Source organism: Castor canadensis, chromosome 9, assembly GCF_047511655.1.
Source record: "Castor canadensis chromosome 9, mCasCan1.hap1v2, whole genome shotgun sequence".
Lineage (NCBI taxonomy): Eukaryota > Metazoa > Chordata > Mammalia > Rodentia > Castoridae > Castor > Castor canadensis.
The window spans coordinates 153988899-154008114 of NC_133394.1; the positions used below are offsets into that span (position 1 = coordinate 153988899).

At 42.3% G+C, this 19216-nt stretch overlaps 1 protein-coding gene across 1 annotated transcript in view; it reads left to right on the plus strand.

The window, feature by feature from the left end:
- Window positions 1-19216, plus strand: part of Poln (DNA polymerase nu) — a 137932-nt gene that overhangs the window by 39704 nt on the left and 79012 nt on the right. Inside the window, exons 6-12 of the mRNA XM_020177295.2 lie at window positions 327-439; window positions 5353-5507; window positions 6945-7013; window positions 8478-8538; window positions 9204-9268; window positions 10623-10706; window positions 11000-11092. Of these exons, the coding sequence (XP_020032884.2) occupies window positions 327-439; window positions 5353-5507; window positions 6945-7013; window positions 8478-8538; window positions 9204-9268; window positions 10623-10706; window positions 11000-11092 (640 nt within the window). The remainder of the gene's footprint in view (window positions 1-326; window positions 440-5352; window positions 5508-6944; window positions 7014-8477; window positions 8539-9203; window positions 9269-10622; window positions 10707-10999; window positions 11093-19216) is intronic.

Below are 19216 nucleotides of genomic sequence, written 5' to 3' on the forward strand. Positions count from 1 at the left end.
CCTAGGCAAGTAGTTTGTAAGACCCTATCTTGAAGAAAACCTTCACAAAAATAGGGCTGGTGGAATGGCTCAAGATGTAGGCCCTGAGTTCAAGCCCCAGTACCGTGAAAAAAAGAATAGTCCTGGGGCATTTACTGAGCCTCTGTGTTTCAACTTCATCTATCAAGTGCAGATAAGAAATAATGCCTGCCTCACAGGATTCGTTAATTAATTGAGGCATGTATGTGCCATGTAAGGATAGCTCTTAGTAAAGTAATAGCAGTACTTTCCAAGACTGACAGTTCTAAATTCATGTCTAAGTCAGTGAATTTCTTTCCATCCTTTAGGAACATACTGTTTCAGACTCTGAGATGCAAATGCCCTGTTGTCTGTTTCAATGCTAAGGACTTTGTGAGAACAGTGTTGCAGTTCTTTGGTGATGGTGGCAGTTGGAAGCATGGTAAGTTATTGTTTCAAATATAACTTCAATACTGCTTCCTCCTGGGGAGAGAGACACTAAGGGCCACGTTGATTGCTCCAGGGCACCTGGCCACACAGGACTTCACACACTAGGTAAGCACTCTACCACTTGAGCCACACCTCCAGCAAGAAATTCTTATTTCAAAGAAGTCCAATTCATCTGTTTTCTTGTGTGTTTTTCCTCCCCTTTGGTGAGAATGGGATCTGAACACAGAAATTTGCACTTACAAAGCAGGTGCTCTACTCCTTGAGTCACACCTCCAGTCCACTTTGCTCTTGTTATTTTGGAGATGGGGGTCTCAAGAACTGTTTACTCTGGCTGGCCTCAAACCTCAATCTTCCTAGTCATAGTCTCCCAAGTATCTAGGATTACAGGCATGAGCCACTGGTGCCCAACTCTTGTCTTGAGTTTTTATGTCAAATCTAAGAAGCTGTTGTTTAATCTACTGGAGCTCACTTATTCAGTTTACTAGTTTTTTTCTTGAGAGTTTTATGGTTTAGCTCTTACATTTAGGTGTGTGACCTGTTTTGAGTCCAGTTCTGCATGTGGAAGGGCTTTGCATTAGCTTAAGGTACTGTAGCACATTACCATGAACACAGTTCTGGAGGCCAGGAGTCTGTAATCAAGATGTTGGCAGGGCTGGTTCCTTCCAGAGTGTTTGAGGATGAATCCATTCCTTGCCTCCATCCCAGCTTCTGGTAGTGGTTGGCAGTCCTGGGCTGCCTTGGTTTGTAGGCACTACCAGCATTTTCTCTTCACTGTGGGGATTTGTCCTGTCAACTTGGGTTTTTCAATTGCAAGAATTTATAAGGACCAACTCCCCACCCCAAGCACTGAAGCACTGTGATACCTCCCCAAGGACTTTCAAAGTATCTTTCAGTAAGAACTCTTAATTTTGGGACATTAGAGTTTTGAAAAGGCAAATATAGTGAAATAGTCCTATTGGGTCACTCCTGTTACCAGACAGTATTGTGTGAAGTCATACATTGCTGCTTGTCAGCAGCCACAATGACTGTTGGCTCTCATCTAAAGTCCCAAGACTGCTGATATAAGAGTCATCTCATCAAAGACAAAAACCACTTGATCATCTCAATAGATGCAGAAAAAGCCTTTGATAAGATCCAACATCATTTCATGATAAAAGCTCTAAGAAAACTAGGAATAGAAGGAAAGTTCCTCAACATTATAAAAGCTATATATGACAAACCTACAGCCAGCATTATACTTAACGGAGAAAAACTGAAACCATTCCCTCTAAAATCAGGAACCAGACAAGGATGCCCACTATCTCCACTCCTATTCAACATGGTACTGGAATTCCTAGCCAGAGCAATTAGGCAAGAAGAAGGAATAAAAGGAATACAAATAGGTAAAGAAACTGTCAAAATATCCCTATTTGCAGACGACATGATCCTATACCTTAAAGACCCAAAAAACTCTACTCAGAAGCTTCTAGACATCATCAATAGCTATAGCAAGGTAGCAGGATATAAAATCAACATAGAAAAATCATTAGCATTTCTATACACTAACAATGAGCAAACGGAAAAAGAATGTATGAAAACAATTCCATTTACAATAGCCTCAAACAAAATCAAATACCTAGGTGTAAACCTAACAAAAGATGTGAAAGACCTCTACAAGGAAAACTATACACTCCTGAAGAAAGAGATTGAGGAAGACTATAGAAAGTGGAGAGATCTCCCATGCTCATGGATTGGTAGAATCAGCATAGTAAAAATGTCGATACTCCCCAAAGTAATCTACATGTTTAATGCAATTCCCATCAAAATTCCAATGACATTCATTAAAGAGATTGAAAAATCTACTGTGAAATTTATATGGAAGCACAAGAGGCCACGAATAGCCAAGGCAATACTCAGTCAAAAGAACAATGCTGGAGATATCACAATACCTGACTTCAAACTATATTACAAAGCAATAACAATAAAAACAGCATGGTACTGGCACAAAAACAGACATGAAGACCAGTGGAACAGAATAGAGGATCCAGATATGAAGCCACACAACTATGAGCAACTTATCTTTGACAAAGGAGCTAAAAATATACGATGGAGAAATAGCAGCCTCTTCAACAAAAACTGCTGGGAAAACTGGTTAGCAGTCTGCAAAATACTGAAACTAGATCCATGTATATCACCCTATACCAAGATTAACTCAAAATGGATCAAGGATCTTAATATCAGACCCCAAACTCTTAAGTTGATACAAGAAAGAGTAGGAAATACTCTGGAGTTAGTAGGTATAGGTAAGAACTTTCTCAATGAAACCCCAGCAGCACAGCAACTAAGAGATAGCATAGATAAATGGGACCTCATAAAACTAAAAAGCTTCTGTTCATCAAAAGAAATGGTCTCTAAACTGAAGAGAACACCCACAGAGTGGGAGAAAATATTTGCCAATTATACATCAGACAAAGGACTGATAACCAGAATATACAGGGAACTTAAAAAACTAAATTCTCCCAAAACTAATGAACCAATAAAGAAATGGGCATGTGAACTAAACAGAACTTTCTCAAAAGAAGAAATTCAAATGGCCAGAAAACACATGAAAAAATGCTCACCATCTCTAGCAATAAAGGAAATGCAAATTAAAACCACACTAAGATTCCACCTCACCCCTGTTAGAATAGCCATCATCAGCAACACCACCAACAACAGGTGTTGGCGAGGATGCGGGGAAAAAGGAACCCTCTTACACTGTTGGTGGGAATGTAGACTAGTACACCACTCTGGAAAAAAATTTGGAGGCTACTTAAAAAGCTGGACATCGATCTACCATTTGATCCAGCAATACCACTCTTGGGGATATACCCAAAAGACTGTGACACAGGTTACTCCAGAGGCACCTGCACACCCATGTTTATTGCGGCACTATTCACAATAGCCAAGTTATGGAAACAGCCAAGATTCCCCACCACTGACGAATGGATTAAGAAAATGTGGTATCTATACACAATGGAATTTTATGCAGCCATGAAGAAGAAGGAAATGTTATCATTTGTTGGTAAATGGATGGAATTGGAGAACATCATTCTGAGTGAGGTTAGCCTGGCCCAAAAGACCAAAAATCGTATGTTCTCCCTCATATGTGGACATTAGATCAAGGGCAAACACAACAAGGGGATTGGACTATGAGCACATGATAAAAGCGAGAGCACACAAGGGAGGGGTGAGGATAGGTAAGACACCTAAAAAACTAGCTAGCATTTGTTGCCCTTAACGCAGAGAAACTAAAGCAGATACCTTAAAAGCAACTGAGGCCAATAGGAAAAGGGGACCAGGTACTAGAGAAAAGGTTAGATCAAAAAGAATTAACCTAGAAGGTAACACACACTCACAGGAAATCAATGTGAGTCAATGCCCTGTATAGCTATCCTTATCTCAACCAGCAAAACCCCTTGTTCCTTCCTATTATTGCTTATACTCTCTCTACAACAAAATTAGAAATAAGGGCAAAATAGTTTCTGCTGGGTATTGAGGGAGGGGAGAGGGAGGGGGCGGAGTGGGTGGTAAGGGAGGGGGTGGGGGCAGGGGGGAGAAATGAACCAAGCCTTGTATGCACATATGAATAATAAAAGAAAAATGAAAAAAAAAAATAAATAAAAATGACAAGAAAAAAAAAAGTCATCTCAGACATCTAATGAAAAAGTCATGATACTGGCTGCGTTGGTAAATGAATCTCTTAGATTAGTATAATTTAAAGATCCAGAAAATATGATATTTAAAGTGATATAATCCAAGACTATAGTTTTTTTTAAAAGTTGACTCTCTTTGTCTTGGTTTAAAAGATCTTAAACAGATCTTTTGCTTTATTTGCAGTTCTAGAATTGGGCAACACTTCGTCCCATGGTACAGGATATATGTATTTTTGCATAGGACAATTCAAAATGTTAAAGTAACTTAAGGACCAATCACTTCAGGATTCAGATTTATATATTCATTCATAATTGTGCCCTCCATATCTAAAGTACTCTGGTCCTAAAATTAATCTATTTTGCAAATATCTTTTTTTAAAGAAAGCACCTTCATATGTATCTCATATATTTTACAGTAATCTTTTCTGCCACAGGGGTGAGGTGACCTCCAGTCCTAGTGTTCTTCCCACAGCATCATGGTGCATATGGCATGTTAGTTGTGTCATGGGATTCTCTTACACCTGAGAACGTCAGTTTCTGCATGGCATACACTGTTCCCCTGCTCTGACACACAGTAACGACAATACTGAGTGTACTCAGGCATGGACCCTATTCCTTGACTCAGGAGGACTGAGTTAATGGCATCCAATGCAGGGTGATGAATGCCCTGGAAAGACAACACAGTGGGAATGGGAGGGGATGGCATGGAAGGAAGGATGCATTGCCAGAGTGATTAAAAAGTCTGAGTGGGGAGGGCACAATGGAGGGGAGAGGAGGACAATGGTAGGGAGGAGGAGACAAGACATGGGTCCAGGATTCTGACTTCAGGCTCTTATATTATTGAGAAGTGTGAATCCCCTACCCCTTCTTAGATGTTGGGACCCACTTCTTTCATGTGATGCCCATGGAGACCATCCAGACAGGACCTGAGTGTGCTAAGGCCACTTTCCCCAAGAGTGAAAGTGCTGAGGAATGATAGAGTCACATGGGAACTTAGCTTTTTAACTTGAGGGGGTAATGATACATTGTTATTCATCTGAGCTTTAAGAACCTTGTAAGGACTGGCAGTGACTCAAATGGTAGAACACCTGCCTAGCAAACGTGAAGCCCTGAGTTCAAACCCCAGAATCACACATACCAAAAAAAAAACAAAAACAAAAACAAAAACACCTTGTAAAGGCAGGGAAAGCAACAATTATTTCAGGGTTTTGGTTTTTTTTTTCCTCTTCAGTTGCTGGTTTTGTAGGGCTAGACCCTAGAATTGCTGCATGGCTCATAGATCCCAGTGATGCTGCACCTTCTTTTGAGGACTTAGTAGCAAAGCACCTTGAAAAGTCTATCATAGTCAAAGTGAGCAGCATGTGCAGAAACTCCTCAACAAGTATGGTGAGTCATTTTAAGAGGGGGTATTATTCACCTTACTACAACCATGACTTTTTTTCTGAAACTTTTCCTACTTCACAAACAGCATAATAGCAAAAAGAACATTGCTGATTTTCATTTTCTTTTATTCTACACAAATGTTTTTGACCATGGCATTTCTGGTGAAGGATGGTGAATAAGATGGGAGATTTCCTGGGAAATACCATTCACAATGTGATTCATCTAACTAGATTCTCTGGCATCAAAGAGCCACCTGTTCCATGAGCAGAATGCTGCTCTTTTAGATATCCTTTGTGCTGATGACATAGCCACTATGGCCGAGCTCCTGGGACAGCCACTCAGTCCATGTGGGTAGAAGTTGATCTTTTAATATACAGGATCTTCCCTCATGGTGTTCTGAAGAGGTGGTGTAAATTGCTCAGAAAAATGGAAAGGATCTCAGGTAGAGGAACAGCGTAGGAATGGCAGGGCCTTGCAGACAATGGGCTTTTTGGGAAACAGCAAGGAAAGCTTGGGAAGGAGAAGGAGGGTCTGGGAGCCAGATACATGTGGGACTCTCAGGGTTCTGTGACATGCCAAGGAGCTGGCCCATCTTGGGATTATTCAAAGTGGAGGCATGTGGTCGTTTTGGAGTTGAGAAAGCTCCTATGGGAAGCCATGTGGAATTGTGCCAGGTGATAGCTGCAGACTTTGCATAGATGTGTTCCTCTACCTCGTGTCCTCTGATGAGTCTTCACAGGTGACCCAAGATCAGGACAACTAGAGAGCCATGCCATGGCATGTACATCAAGCCATAGGCCCGCTGGGCCACTCTAATCATCCGAGGCCTTTAGCAGAAAGCAGCCTGAACTGCCTGGAATGGGGTTATTCAATGGAGTAGGGTGTTGAGCAGGAGTTCCTGGGCTCCATGCCATAGGAGCACAGACTGTGTGCTGAGGGACTGTGCCTCATCCCATCTCCCTCTCTGTCTGTTGAAACAGCCCCTATTTGTCAGTCTCCCTACATTTCTGTAAGCATCCATCCTAGGATGAAAATGGATAGGCGAGTGTGGAATGTGGCAGTTGTGTGTGGGGTTACCAGGTGATAGAGCTGAGAGAGTGGAGGCTGTGGGATCTGAGATGTCTATGTTCTCACTCTGTCACCACTTGATCATTTGCATATGGTATGTAGCTTCTTTGTGGTTCTGTTTCTCAGTCTGTAAAATAGAGAGAACCCTGGTCTAGGAGAAAGTGTCTACCTATGCATAGCTTGCATTTGCACGATGGAGGTTCTTTCTGTAGAGGGAATCTTGGCTACTTGAAGCAATTGGTGAGGCCACCATATTGCCATTGAGCGCCTGCTACTAGGAACACTTTTGTGAGTCATGTCAATTCTCATGTAATACTGTGATAAACATTGCTGCCAAATTTGTCTAAATGTTAATACTTTTTACTTTTAAAGAATTGGAATATACAGGTGAACCTGAGGATACTCTACAGACTCACGATGGGACTTTGCTCCAAGTTGAAGGCAAGACATTTTATTACAAGTTATAGTTGTACAAGAGCTATCTTTTCATTCACAACCACTCATGACGCACAGTGGCAGTGTCTTGAATGTGAAGGAAGTTAAGTGTTTATTCAGGCCAGATTAACCTGCACCTAACTGAGAAAAGGGCAGACTGGAGTGGGAAGGCCTGAAGTTTGAAAATGGTTTCTGTAGTTTGACAACAATTATAACATGTTTCAAAGCCTCCCCTTTGCAGGGATGTTTCTAATGCCATAGCATTTATTTGTAGTCATGATATGGACACAACTTCCTCAATCAGCATTGGATTGGGAAGCCATGGTCATTGGAAGTGACAACCGAGAAGAGCTGTGTGCAGAGGCAGGGCGTAGTGAAGGGGACCAACAAGATGGAGAAGCCTCCAGAGACAGGCAATAGCCAGGGCTTTTTTACCCCGGGGCTCTAAGGCAAGCTATTTCTGTCCCCTCCTGCCCCCAGTCTTCTGTTAGGGCCCAAACAGAGAAACCCATGAGGGCAAACAGGGAGCCCACTGATCTTCCTAGAGGGAAGTCACCCTGCCTTGGGGCTCAGGGCCAGGCAGCGAATGGGTGTGGAGGGGCAGGCAGAGAAATCAGGAGAGCAAGGTTAGAAAGTCAGATGGCAGCAGGAAAGAGTAAAGACAAGGAAAACTTCAGTAAAGAGCATGGGAAGAGACATGGGTAAAAAGGGGAGGATTTCACACTCTTAGAGCAGGTGGCCTGACATAAAGATTCTGATGCTCCCCAGACTAGTTGGCAGTGGCAGTGCAAGATCAATGGAAACTGAGGTAAATTCATGGTTTTTCAGTAAGCCTATTCTGAAATTAAAATGGAAGACTAAAAATCCATAGCTAATTATCTTAAAAATGAGAACGACTGCTGGGCACTGATGGCTCACACCTATGATCCTAGCTACTCAGGAGGCAGAGATTAGGAGGATCAAGTTTCGAAGCCAACCCAGGCAAATAGTTCAAGAGACCTTATCTCAAAAATACCCATTACAAAAAAGACTGGTGGAGTAGTTCAAGTGGTAGAGTACCTGCCTAGCAAACATGAGACCCTGAGTTCAAACACCAGTAGAGAGAGAGAGAGAGAGAGAGAGAGAGAGAGAGAGAAGAAAAGAAGAAGAAGAAGAGGAAGAGGAAGAAGAAGAAGAAGAAAAGAAGAAAGAAGAAGAAGAAGAAAAAGAAGGAGGAAGAGAAAGAGAGGAACACTGGGTTAGAGGCATGGCCTCTATGACATTTCTGAATATCTCTAGCAGGTCTTGATAAAAATAAGATATTCAGTGGAAGCAGGAGTTTTATTGGGAAGAACAAAGGAGAAAAATAGATGGTGGGGAAGAAACCCACCCTGACAGGAGTTGTCTTAGTTCTAGAAGTCAAGAAGCTTTTCAGCAAAATGCATATAACAATTTAAAGTATCATTGATTTTATTTCTTCCTATGAAACAGGCTTATGGTTTATGGCAACTATTTTGTACTTTGGAGCTTCCTTTGATACCAATTTTGGCAGGTAAGTTGGCAAGTAAGATTCAGTGGTCATTTTTATAGAAAATCTTTACATTATTTGGAAATGAATCTTCTCTCTAGCTTACATAAGGATAGACACTTATCTCATGGGCTCAGAAGAGGTGACCAGCCCTTTATGTTCTCTTCTGCAGCAAGAGGGGTTGAGCTGCCTCACCTACTAGTTGAGAAATACCTCAAAGTTCCTGGTATTTGGCCATACAGGACCCCTCATGTTCTGTCTGACAGGAGGAGCTCAGTGACATTGTCTGAAAATCCTGACTAATTCTCTAGTCCCATGTTCCTCTCTCTTAGCTTGATGGAGTCTTGAGACACTCCCTATAAGCACCCACAGGGCTCTTTTTCACCTCTGTCTCTGACCAAGGCCTGTTGACATACAAGCCTTGTCATCCAGGGCAACTCTCCATCTAGATAATGTGAAGGCCAGGGCAGAGCTGACCAGTGCAAGCCCTATGCCACTCCCACCCAAAGGCCAGCTATGTTGAAGCTCCAGTTTGCTCACTGCATCAGGAGGTCCTGATGGACCTTCTGCAGAGGCTGAGTAAACAGGAGCTGCTATCATCAGGGTCTTCATCAGGGAGTGGGGCTCTTTAGTCTACTGAAAAGGATTCATTAATGCAATATGAATATTTGCTTTGAATTTTGAATCAGTGATGGAAAACCACAGGATTCAGGTGAACAAAGCAGAAATGGAGAAGACATCAGCACTTCTTGGGGTAAGCTGTTCTTTCAGACTCCTCATACTTGTGCTTTTTTTTCGCACTCTGCTTAGCCCCATACTGTTGTTGACACTGCTCTTCCTTCTCTCAGATTTCTGGAGGGGAGGGCCAAATGCTGAAGGATTTCAACCACAGTGCCTCTAGCGTGTATGTGTGTGTGCATGTGCATGTGTGTGTATGTGGGGCATGCATTGCATCTGCTGTGTACATGTATGTGGGGCCATGCAGTACAGCTACTGCGTATGTGGGGAGGTTCTTTTATATATATATATTTTTCTTCATATGTGCATACAATGTTTGGGTCATTTCTCCCTTCTGCCCCCCACCCCCTCCCTTACCTACCCCACCCTGTGGGGAGGTTCTTTAAGGGAACTTCAGGGTCCTTCTCAAAAGTTAGATTTTCCTTGCAGAGACATTGTCCCTACAGTTTGGTGAAGTAATTCTTGGGTTTCTTAAAAAATACTTAGAATGATGCATAAAAATGTCCCACTTAGATTGATGGAGGGGGTGAATTCAACTATGATATAATGTAAGAACTTTGCTAAATGTCACAATGTACCCTCAGTAAAACATAATAAAAAAAGATTTTAAAAAGTGTTCCTCCTCAGATACCTTAAAAGAAAACTCTGGCATAACTATTATCTGGGTTAAGGCATGGCATTGCAGACCCCTGCGTGCTTTGCCTGCCAGAAATCCCATCCTCCTGCTTAAAGTAACCACCACCTCATTGATGATGGTGTCAGCAGTTTTCCTATCACCAATGACTGTTAGGAGTTTCCTTTTGTAAAGGGTTTACTCAAGTCTTTTACTCTCTTTAACGTCTTCTAATTTATAGGACACCTCGATATATTCTGATGAACCTGTTACATATACCTTTCTTTCTGTCTTGTTTCATGTACTTAACATCCCTTTTCTAGTCCTAATATTGCTGGAAAAGGCATTCTTTCCTCCCTCATTTTGGTGTATTATTATTATTATTATTATTGCTTTTTTCAGTTTGTTTTCACAGGTTTGGTGTAGGGTGATTCTATAAGCCTGAAATCTCCAGTATACACACACACACACACACACACACACACACACACACACACACACACACACATATATATATAGTCTTTAAAAATATAAATATAATGTCCATTTTGATAAGCTATAGATTACTTGTTATTCCATTAAGGGCTTTTGTTGTGGGCTAGTGGAGTGGCTTAGGAGTTCCTGAGTTCAAACCCCAGGACCACCACAAAAAAAAAAAAAAAAAAGGTAGGTCTTTTGTTGTGAATCATTTGATGAAAGAGTAAATAATTTTAAATTGTAAGAACTGAGAATGAGATTGTATTTATCGCATTTTCAGGCTCGCCTCAAGGAACTGGAGCAAGAAGCCCATTTTGTTGCAGGAGAGCAGTTTCTTATAATGAGTAATAATCAGCTTCGTGAGGTAATAGTAAATTTTTATTCTTTCAGAAAATAATTTCTTATTCAGGAGTTAAAAGGGAGGTTTATTCTGAATTTATGAATTTATCTTAGATTGATTAAAAAGTATTATAACATGCTCATGTTCACAAATGATGGCCACATCGACATTCATTACCTCAATGTCTGTAAGAATCTAAGCAACTTGTAATGTCTATTTGAGTGTGTCTCTTCTGGCTATTGGCTTTAACTATAATAGGGATGCTTATTTCCTCAGAGCTGGATCTCTCTGACATGTGTGCATTGTTTTTGTTGAAGATCCTCTTTGGGAAGTTAAAGCTACACCTGTTGAGTCAGAAGCATCTTCCCAGAACAGGGCTGCAGCAGTACCCATCCACATCAGAGACCGTGGTAAGGTTCCAGTGTCCTTCTTTCTGACATGCTCATTCATCTGCATCAGCTGGGGGTTGCCCCCCGCCCCGCCATGCCAGCAGCAGCCTCCACAGGCCACGTATTCCCACTTATGGTTGTGCTCTTGGCTGTGAATCAGGAGAGTGGACAGATGCCCTCCAAGAGCAGTCGGCTGGCTGAACTTCTGGCAAAGGATAATTTGATGGACTTTGTCCTTAAAACAAATTCTTTTTTTGTTTGGTTTTGAATCAGGGTTTTACTGTGTAGCCCAAGCTTGCCTCAAACTTGAGATCTTCCTGCCCCAGCCTCCAGTAAGTGCTGGGATTACTGAAGTGTTCCACCACACCTGACTTAAATTCTTGACAATGCAGTCGTGACTTCTTTGTTTCATGTTCCCGAAAGGGACTGGAAATGAGGAAGGTCATTAGTCCTTTTCCCCAAATTTATTTTAGAGAATTATAGCTACTCGTTCCTTGAGAGGAATAAATTTTTAAAAAGACAAAGAATAGGGAGGTTCTGCACTATTTGGGGTCAGGGTATAAATAGATGTTCAAAGCTGACAAATAGTTTTATTGAAGGCACTGAGTAAATGGATCCGTTATGGGGAGAGCAGCTACAGAAGCTGTGCTTTGTACTTCCTGTACCATTCATTTTTTGCCGTTGTGACAGGGAATCCTCCTGAGATTCCTATGGCAGCACTGACTCTATAGCACTGTATGTTTGCTCTACTCAGCCCTCACAGAGTCTTCACTCACTGACTCCCCATACCTGGCCCAACTCAGTGAGAGGTTACTGGGAGAATATATCTCCCTCTAGGGAGGGCCTTGAAACCACCCTCCTCCAGATTCTGTTCTTCACTCCAGGTCCTGGAGAGGCAGTGTGGAGTAGTGGGGCCAGAGGTGGGGAAGGATGGGTCAGCCACTATGCCCACTAACCACCATACCTGATTGGTCTGTGCCTCAGTTTTCAGGAAGTAGTAGTACTTTTCCTACTGGAATCTTGTGAAGTTTGAATGGGAATATGTGTGCCTGTGTGTGAATCCAACAAAAATAAAGACAGCCTGACATAACAGACTCAAAAAACCAGTAAGAGTTGGCTATTATTGGTAGCCACTCCTACCAAGCACCTGGGGGTCATTGTTGACTCACCTACACAAGTTCCATGGTCTCTTCCTATAAAATGTGCCCCATCTTCACCACACCATCTTTGTCTTCTCTTACTTGAATCATTGCAAATCTCCTATCCAAACCGCTGCTTCTACTCCTACCTGTCTCAAAAGCATTAGAAAGAGTCTGTTGCTGCCCTGACTAAAACTTCCAGTGGCTTCCCATCACACTCGGAATCAAACCCAAGCTCTTGAGCATGTCCCTAGTTGGTAGGTCTGGCTCTTGCCCTGGCCACAGCACTTCTCTCTGAGTACATTGACTGCCTTTGGCTCTTTTGCCCACGCTCTTTCCACAGTCCCAAGACTCTGACTACGGATTTTACCTGCTGGTTTCTGATTGTCAGCTTATTGTTTTTAGAAGACCTTCTGGTCACACAGACTGATGATAAAGCCCTTAGTCACTCTCTGTTTCTTCACCTTGATTTATTGTCTGCACACAACTTACCATTACCTCAGCCTTACCCATGGCTTGCTTATTCTTCTAGTGTGTACTCTGCACACTTCAAAGTCCTCATTTTTTCCCAGAACCAAAATAGCCTAGACTAGTGCCTGGTGGGGCTGAACAAAATGTCTGTTCATAGAGCACTGGGATAACAGGTGTTCCTGGAAGTTGGGCCCCATCCAGCTTGGATCTCACCCCTGCATGGCAAAGGTGGGCAGTGAGCCCTAAACCTCTAGGAGTAGCACCACCTGGGAAAGTCATGCATGGCCCTCAGGGGACTGCACCTGCAGGCACTTTATTTTCTGTCCTAGCACCAGCTGGCACTGTTGCCTTTCCTTGCAGCTCCTTCCACTCTCTAGTCAGCCAACTGTATAAGACTCTCATAGTTTTGATGTGTTTTCCTGTGACAGAGTTGAGACATTGACTTTAATGAGGCGACTAATTTTTCCACAGACATGATCAACATAAATCATATTGTCCTCACTGTCCTGTTTAGCTGAGTAAATCATGCTATTCATTTTGTGCATTTAAAAGGTGGCTTTATGAGGTAATGCATGCTCATTGCTGTAAATTCAAAATTAAGGCTCCTTCCTGCTACTTCCCAGAGTGTAGTGAACCTTGTGGCTCCTCCCACCAGCTCCTGCCCCTTCTCCCTACCCCTTTCCTCCATAGTGCCCCTGGCTGATGATTGTGTCCAGACTTTATGCATGGGTTGTTACTGCTTAGCTCCCCAGACTGATTTGGGATTTAGCTCTAGGAAGGCATGGTCCTCACTTTGTTCCTGGAGTTCTCCCAAGGCCTAGAAAAATGCCTGGGGCCCAGTGACTCCCTCAAGTTTGCACACTGACTATTGTTTTCATATTGTTTCATTCTACATATTTTATATATACATTATTATATATACATATGTATGTTGGCAAGTTTTGCTTTTTTCTTCACCATTTTCTTTTCTCTCTCTTTTTTTTGGGGGGAAGGGGTTGTTTGAACTCAGGGCCTCACTCCTGCTAGGCAGGCACTCTACCACTTGAGCCCCTCCGCCAGCCCTGTTTCGGTTGGGTATTTTCAAGATAGGGTCTTAAGAACTATTTGCCTAGGCTGGCTTCAAATCATGCTCCTCCTGATCTCTGCCTCCTGAGTAGCTAGAATTACAGATATGAGCCACTGCACCCACCACCATTTTCTTGCTTCCTTTTTTTTTTTTGTTTTTAAACATTTTTATTAGTATATTATAGTTAACGGGGGTTTCACTGTGACATTTCCCCTGGTTTGGTTCATCTCCTCCATTATTCTCCCTCTGTCCCCACTCCCCTCTCATTTCCATTATGATTCTTCTTTGATCACTGAATTGTTTGAAAGTATGTCTTAAAATGTACAAATCTGTAGGGGCTTCCCAGATATTTTGCTGTTGATTTCTAGGGTAAAAGTACCATGGTTAGAGAACATGGTCTTTACAACACTAGTTTTCTGACTCGAGCCATCAGGGCTCACTGACCATGCAGGATCATGTTCTAGAGACCTCTAGTGTCCAGCTGCAAGTCTCCTTCCCCATGCTCTTCTGCTGGGGAACAGTGGGAATTCCCACCCCTCAGTAGACACACAGTGAGAAACAAGGGTTCCTTCTTAGCCACAAACTGAAGGTGGCTTTGATATTTTTCTCCAGTGAACTCACATGTTCTCGGAGCATTGTAGGGGATTCTGATGCTGAGAAAGTGGTCTGGTCTTGGGGTCATGCTGCTGTATTGTAGACTAGCCAGTCATCATTTCTGGGAGTGGCTTTTAATTCACTGAAATGACAGGGGTATCCATGTCATCCATATATACCCTCCGCTGGGTCTGCATACTGCTAGGCTTTGGGATACAGCCATGAATAGGACTGATGGCTTCCCTGTTTTATGCAGCCAACATTTATTGTGGCCCTTGCTCTGTCTTAGACACTGTTTACAGTTTGGTGGGAAAAGGTCTTTGTCATCATGAAATAGCTGTTCCAGTGAGGAACTACATTAGTCAGGGTTCTGCAGAGGGACAGAACCAATAAGATATATATAGATATAGTTATACGAGAGGGGATTTATTAAGGAGAATTGGCTCATGAGATTATGGAGGCTGAGAAGTCCCACAATAGGCCTTCTGCAAGCTGGAGACCCAGAGATACCTGTAGTGTATCTCAGCCCAAGTCCCAAAGCCTTAGCCCAGGGAAGCTGTTAGTGTAACTCCTAGTCCAAGGTCAGAGGCCTAAGACCCCAGGGGGCCACTGGTGTTAAGTCCTGAAGTCCAAAGGTCTAAGAGCCTGGAGTTCTAATTTCAAAGGCAGGGGAAGGATGCCCCAGCTCCAGAGAGAGTGAAAATTCACCTTTTATTTGCTTTTTTTTGTTCTATTGGACCTGGCTAATTGGACGGAGCTGCTTACATTGAGGGTAGATCTTCTCCTACTCATCCTAACACTCACCTTTGAACACCCTCACAGACACACCAGAGGAAATGCCTCACCAGCCCCCTAGTTATTCCTTAATCTAGTTAAGTTGAACATCACAGGAACATACTTATCTAAGGGGGATAAGATCTATTCAAATTAAGGCAGGATTCTGAGAAAAATTCCAGGAAGAGTGGCACACTAGACTGAGCTACCCAGAAAGAACTCTGAAGAAATGACATATAAACAGAAGCTTGAAGCTAAGGACCTGCTCATGTCAAGAATGGGGAGCAGGGCCTGGCAATGTGGGGCTACAGCTGCCCAGGTTTCTGAGGCTGCAGCCTTGTGACCAATTAAGAGGTTAGACAAGGACCCCATTATGCTGTGTCTGCAGACCACTGTAGGGGAAATGCAGGCTTTTTATTAGCATATGGGTAGCTTTGGAATGGATCTTAGATATGTTTTTTAATAGGTTATTTTTCAGAGCAGTTTCAGGTTCACAAAATAATCCAGCAGAAAATATAGCTTCCATATGTTCCCTGCCCCACACCACACATTTTCCACTACCAATGTCCCCCACAATGATACATTTATGACAGTTGAGGAATCTTCACTGACACATTGTAATCATCCACCTTGGTGCTGACCTGTGGGTTTGGATGAGTATATAATGACACGTATCCACTATTATTGTATCATGCAGAGTAGTTTCCCTGCCCTAACAGCCCTCTGTGCTCTGCATGTTCATCCCTGTCTTTTCTGATCCCTGGAAACCACTGATCTTTTTACTGTTTCCAAAGTTGTCTGTTCCAGAATGTCATAATCAGAAGTTAGAATTGCACAGTGTGTAGTCTTTTCAGAGTAGGTCCTTTCCCTTAGCAGTGTGGACATAAGTTTCTTCCATGTCTTTTCATGGCTTGACAGCCATTTCTTTTTAGTGCTGAATAATATTCCACAGATTATTTATCTGTTCATTTGCTTCCATTCAAATTGTGGCCATTAGAATAAAGCTGTTACAGATATCTATAGGCTTTCGTGTAGACATAAGTTTTCAACTCCTTGGGTAAATATGCTGAATCATATGGTAAGAGTACATTAAGTTTAAGAAGGTTTCATTAAGCAGGTTTGGAGTTTTCCTCCAAAGTGGCTGTGCCATTTCACATTCCACTGGCATTGAGTGAGAGTCCCTGTTGTTCCACATCCTCATCAGCATTTGGTGTCATCAGGTTTTGTACTTTCACCATTCTAGAAGATGTTAAATATGTTTAAAAGATCACTCTTGTGTCTGGTTAGAGAGAGGAGGAGGCTCCAGATTTTGTCAGTATTATCCAGGTGATGGCAGTGAAATGGAGCAGAGCAGATAGGTTTTTCAGAGCATTTTTAAAATAGAAAGGACCTCTTGGTACGTCCATGTGAGTGTAAATAACATTGAGGATGTATAGCTCTGGGTTTCTGAGTTGTGCACCTCTGCAGATACATATGGCCAATACTCAAGGAAAGTGGGAAGAGGAACAGTTTATTTGTGGGGTGTCAATTTTCTAATTGTGGGCATGTCAGAAGTGTACATGAGGCCTTGTTACCAGGCTGTGTCACCTGGGTAGTTGTGTCTATAGGATATAGATAGAGACAAGTTATGTGTTGGAGTTGCACACACACAAGCTGTCAGTCAATTTCTATTGCAGTTGCCCATAGAGATTTAGAAGACTCAGGCACACAACTGATCCACTGAGTCAAAATTGGCCAGGGGCCTAGCCACAAGGCTGTTTTTAAGCTTCTCCTGCTGATCTTGATATGTGGCCAGCATTGCAAAACACAGAGTTGAACTCTGAGAAATTGACACTTAGAGGTCAGAGAGAGGAGGCGCCAGTAGGAGACTGTGGAGTGGCAGAGTGGAAGGGCAGTCAGAAGAATGTGATGTCAGTGCCAACACTGCCTCTGATAAAGCTGCAGGTTTGCAGATATCTTATGGCCCCTGCCTCTGATCCTTAACCAACATTTGCAGTACTTTATACACAGTTTTATGTGATCAAATACTTAATACTTTTTTAAGTGTCTCAGGCTGCTCGTGTAAAGATACATGGGAAGACTGTTGGCTAGAAAGTTATTTAGTGAGTAAGGTATGGAGATAAGGAGAGGTAGGTGACCTAGGCAGGTTTCTTGCATAGGTATTGTCCTGCACTTCAGTTAGTTTTTCAAAAACAGAAAAAATAAATAAAACCCTGCAGTTTTGGATTCTGCTGAGGCAAGTGTCTTCCCTCTGGGCAGTGCCTGTATCTGAAGACATCCATGCTGACTTCAAATTGTGCTTCCATGGTTATGACTATGTCTTCAGCCTTTATTCAGGTGGAAACTGATACAATTCAGTAGTGCACAGGATTACATTGAAATCATATCAACAAGGTATGGTGGCACACACCTATAATCCCAGCTATTCTGGAGGTGGAGGCAAAGGCAAGAGGATCAAAAAGGTAGTGAGACCCTATCACAAAAAAACAAAATACAAACGAAAGGGCTAGAGGCACGGCTGAAATAGTAGAGCACTGGCCTAGCATGTGCAATGCCCTGGATTTCATCCCTAGTACTAGGAAAACTCGTAGGCCCTCCTTGCCCCAAGTTGTTTTATATATTCTAAACAATCCTAACTGGACTGGAGGCATGGGATAGAGAGCCTGCTTTCAAGTGCAAAGCCCTGAGCTCAAACCCCAGGCCTACAAAAATAAATAAACAACCCTAATTAAAGCCCTGACAGGAGATTTTTGGTAGAGAAGTTGACAGGCTGATTCCCAGATTTATATGGAAACACAAGAAAAAAAAAAACCTTAGAAGAGTCAAGGCCATAATGGAGGTGTGCTATTATAGTATGTAGTCGATTGGATATCAAGCTTAATTAGAAAGTATAGGAATTACTAGCAACTAATTAATGCCATTTGGTGTTGACTCAAGGGTAAGCAAATAGACCAGTGCACCAAGACAGAAAATTCACAAGCAAACCTCCACATGTGTGTCTAGAACACATGATTTTGGACAGGGCAGTGCTGCAAAGCAATAATGAGGAAGGAAGACTCATGACAGAGATGCTGCAGAGACAGTCATCTTAACCTTCATTTCACCCTGTTCTCAAAAATAAAATTCAAGTGAATTATATATCTAGATACAAAAAAATAGAACACTAGACTAGAGAAATACCATAAAAAATACTTCAGTAACTTGAAGGAGGTAAACATTCATAAAGAGGACCCAAGATGCACCAACCATAATGGAAAAGATTGATAAATTGGGCAGAAGTAAAAATTAAGAACCTCTCTAATGGGTTCTGTTAAACAAGTAAAACTGCATGCCACAGAAGGAGGGAAGACACCTCCAATAAATATAACTTATCCCAAAGCCCTGTTTAGAACAATAAATTCCCACAATCAAGAAGGAAAACACCCAAACCAATTTTTAAATAAGCAAAAGAAACAAATGGGTTTTAATGAATGTGTGTGTATATATAAATAAATAAATATATATTCAGTCAATAATTGTTGGTGTCCTCCCTCCCTCTCTCCCTCCTTTTCTCCCTCCCTCCCTTTCTCCCTCCCTCCCTTCCTTTCTTTTCTCTTTCCCTTTCCTTTCCTTTTTTTTTTATCAGTACTGGGGTTTGAACTGAGGGCCTTGAACTTGCTAGGCAGGTGCTCTACCACTTGAAACATGCTCCTCCCCCAGTCCTTTTGGTATTATTTTTTTAAATAGGGTCTTTCATTTTTGCCAGTGGTCAGCTTTAACCCATGATCCTCCATACCTCCCACATGGCTGGGACTGCAATGTGAACCACCATGCCAGGTTTATTTGTCAAGATGAGAGTCTCACTAACTTTTTGCCTGGACTGGTCTTGAACCTCTATCCTCCCTATCTCCTCTGCGTAAGTAGCTGAGTGTGAGCCACTGCACTCAGCTTGCTTTGTTTTCGTTTGTGTTTTGAGACAGGGTCTCACTCTGTAACTCATACTGGCTTATAACTACAGATTCTTCTCCTTCAGCCTCTTGATTACTGGCTATATGCACCACTAGTAAACACCACCGTGGCTGGCTAGATTTCACTAATTTAAAATCTCAATAGGACTCTTGT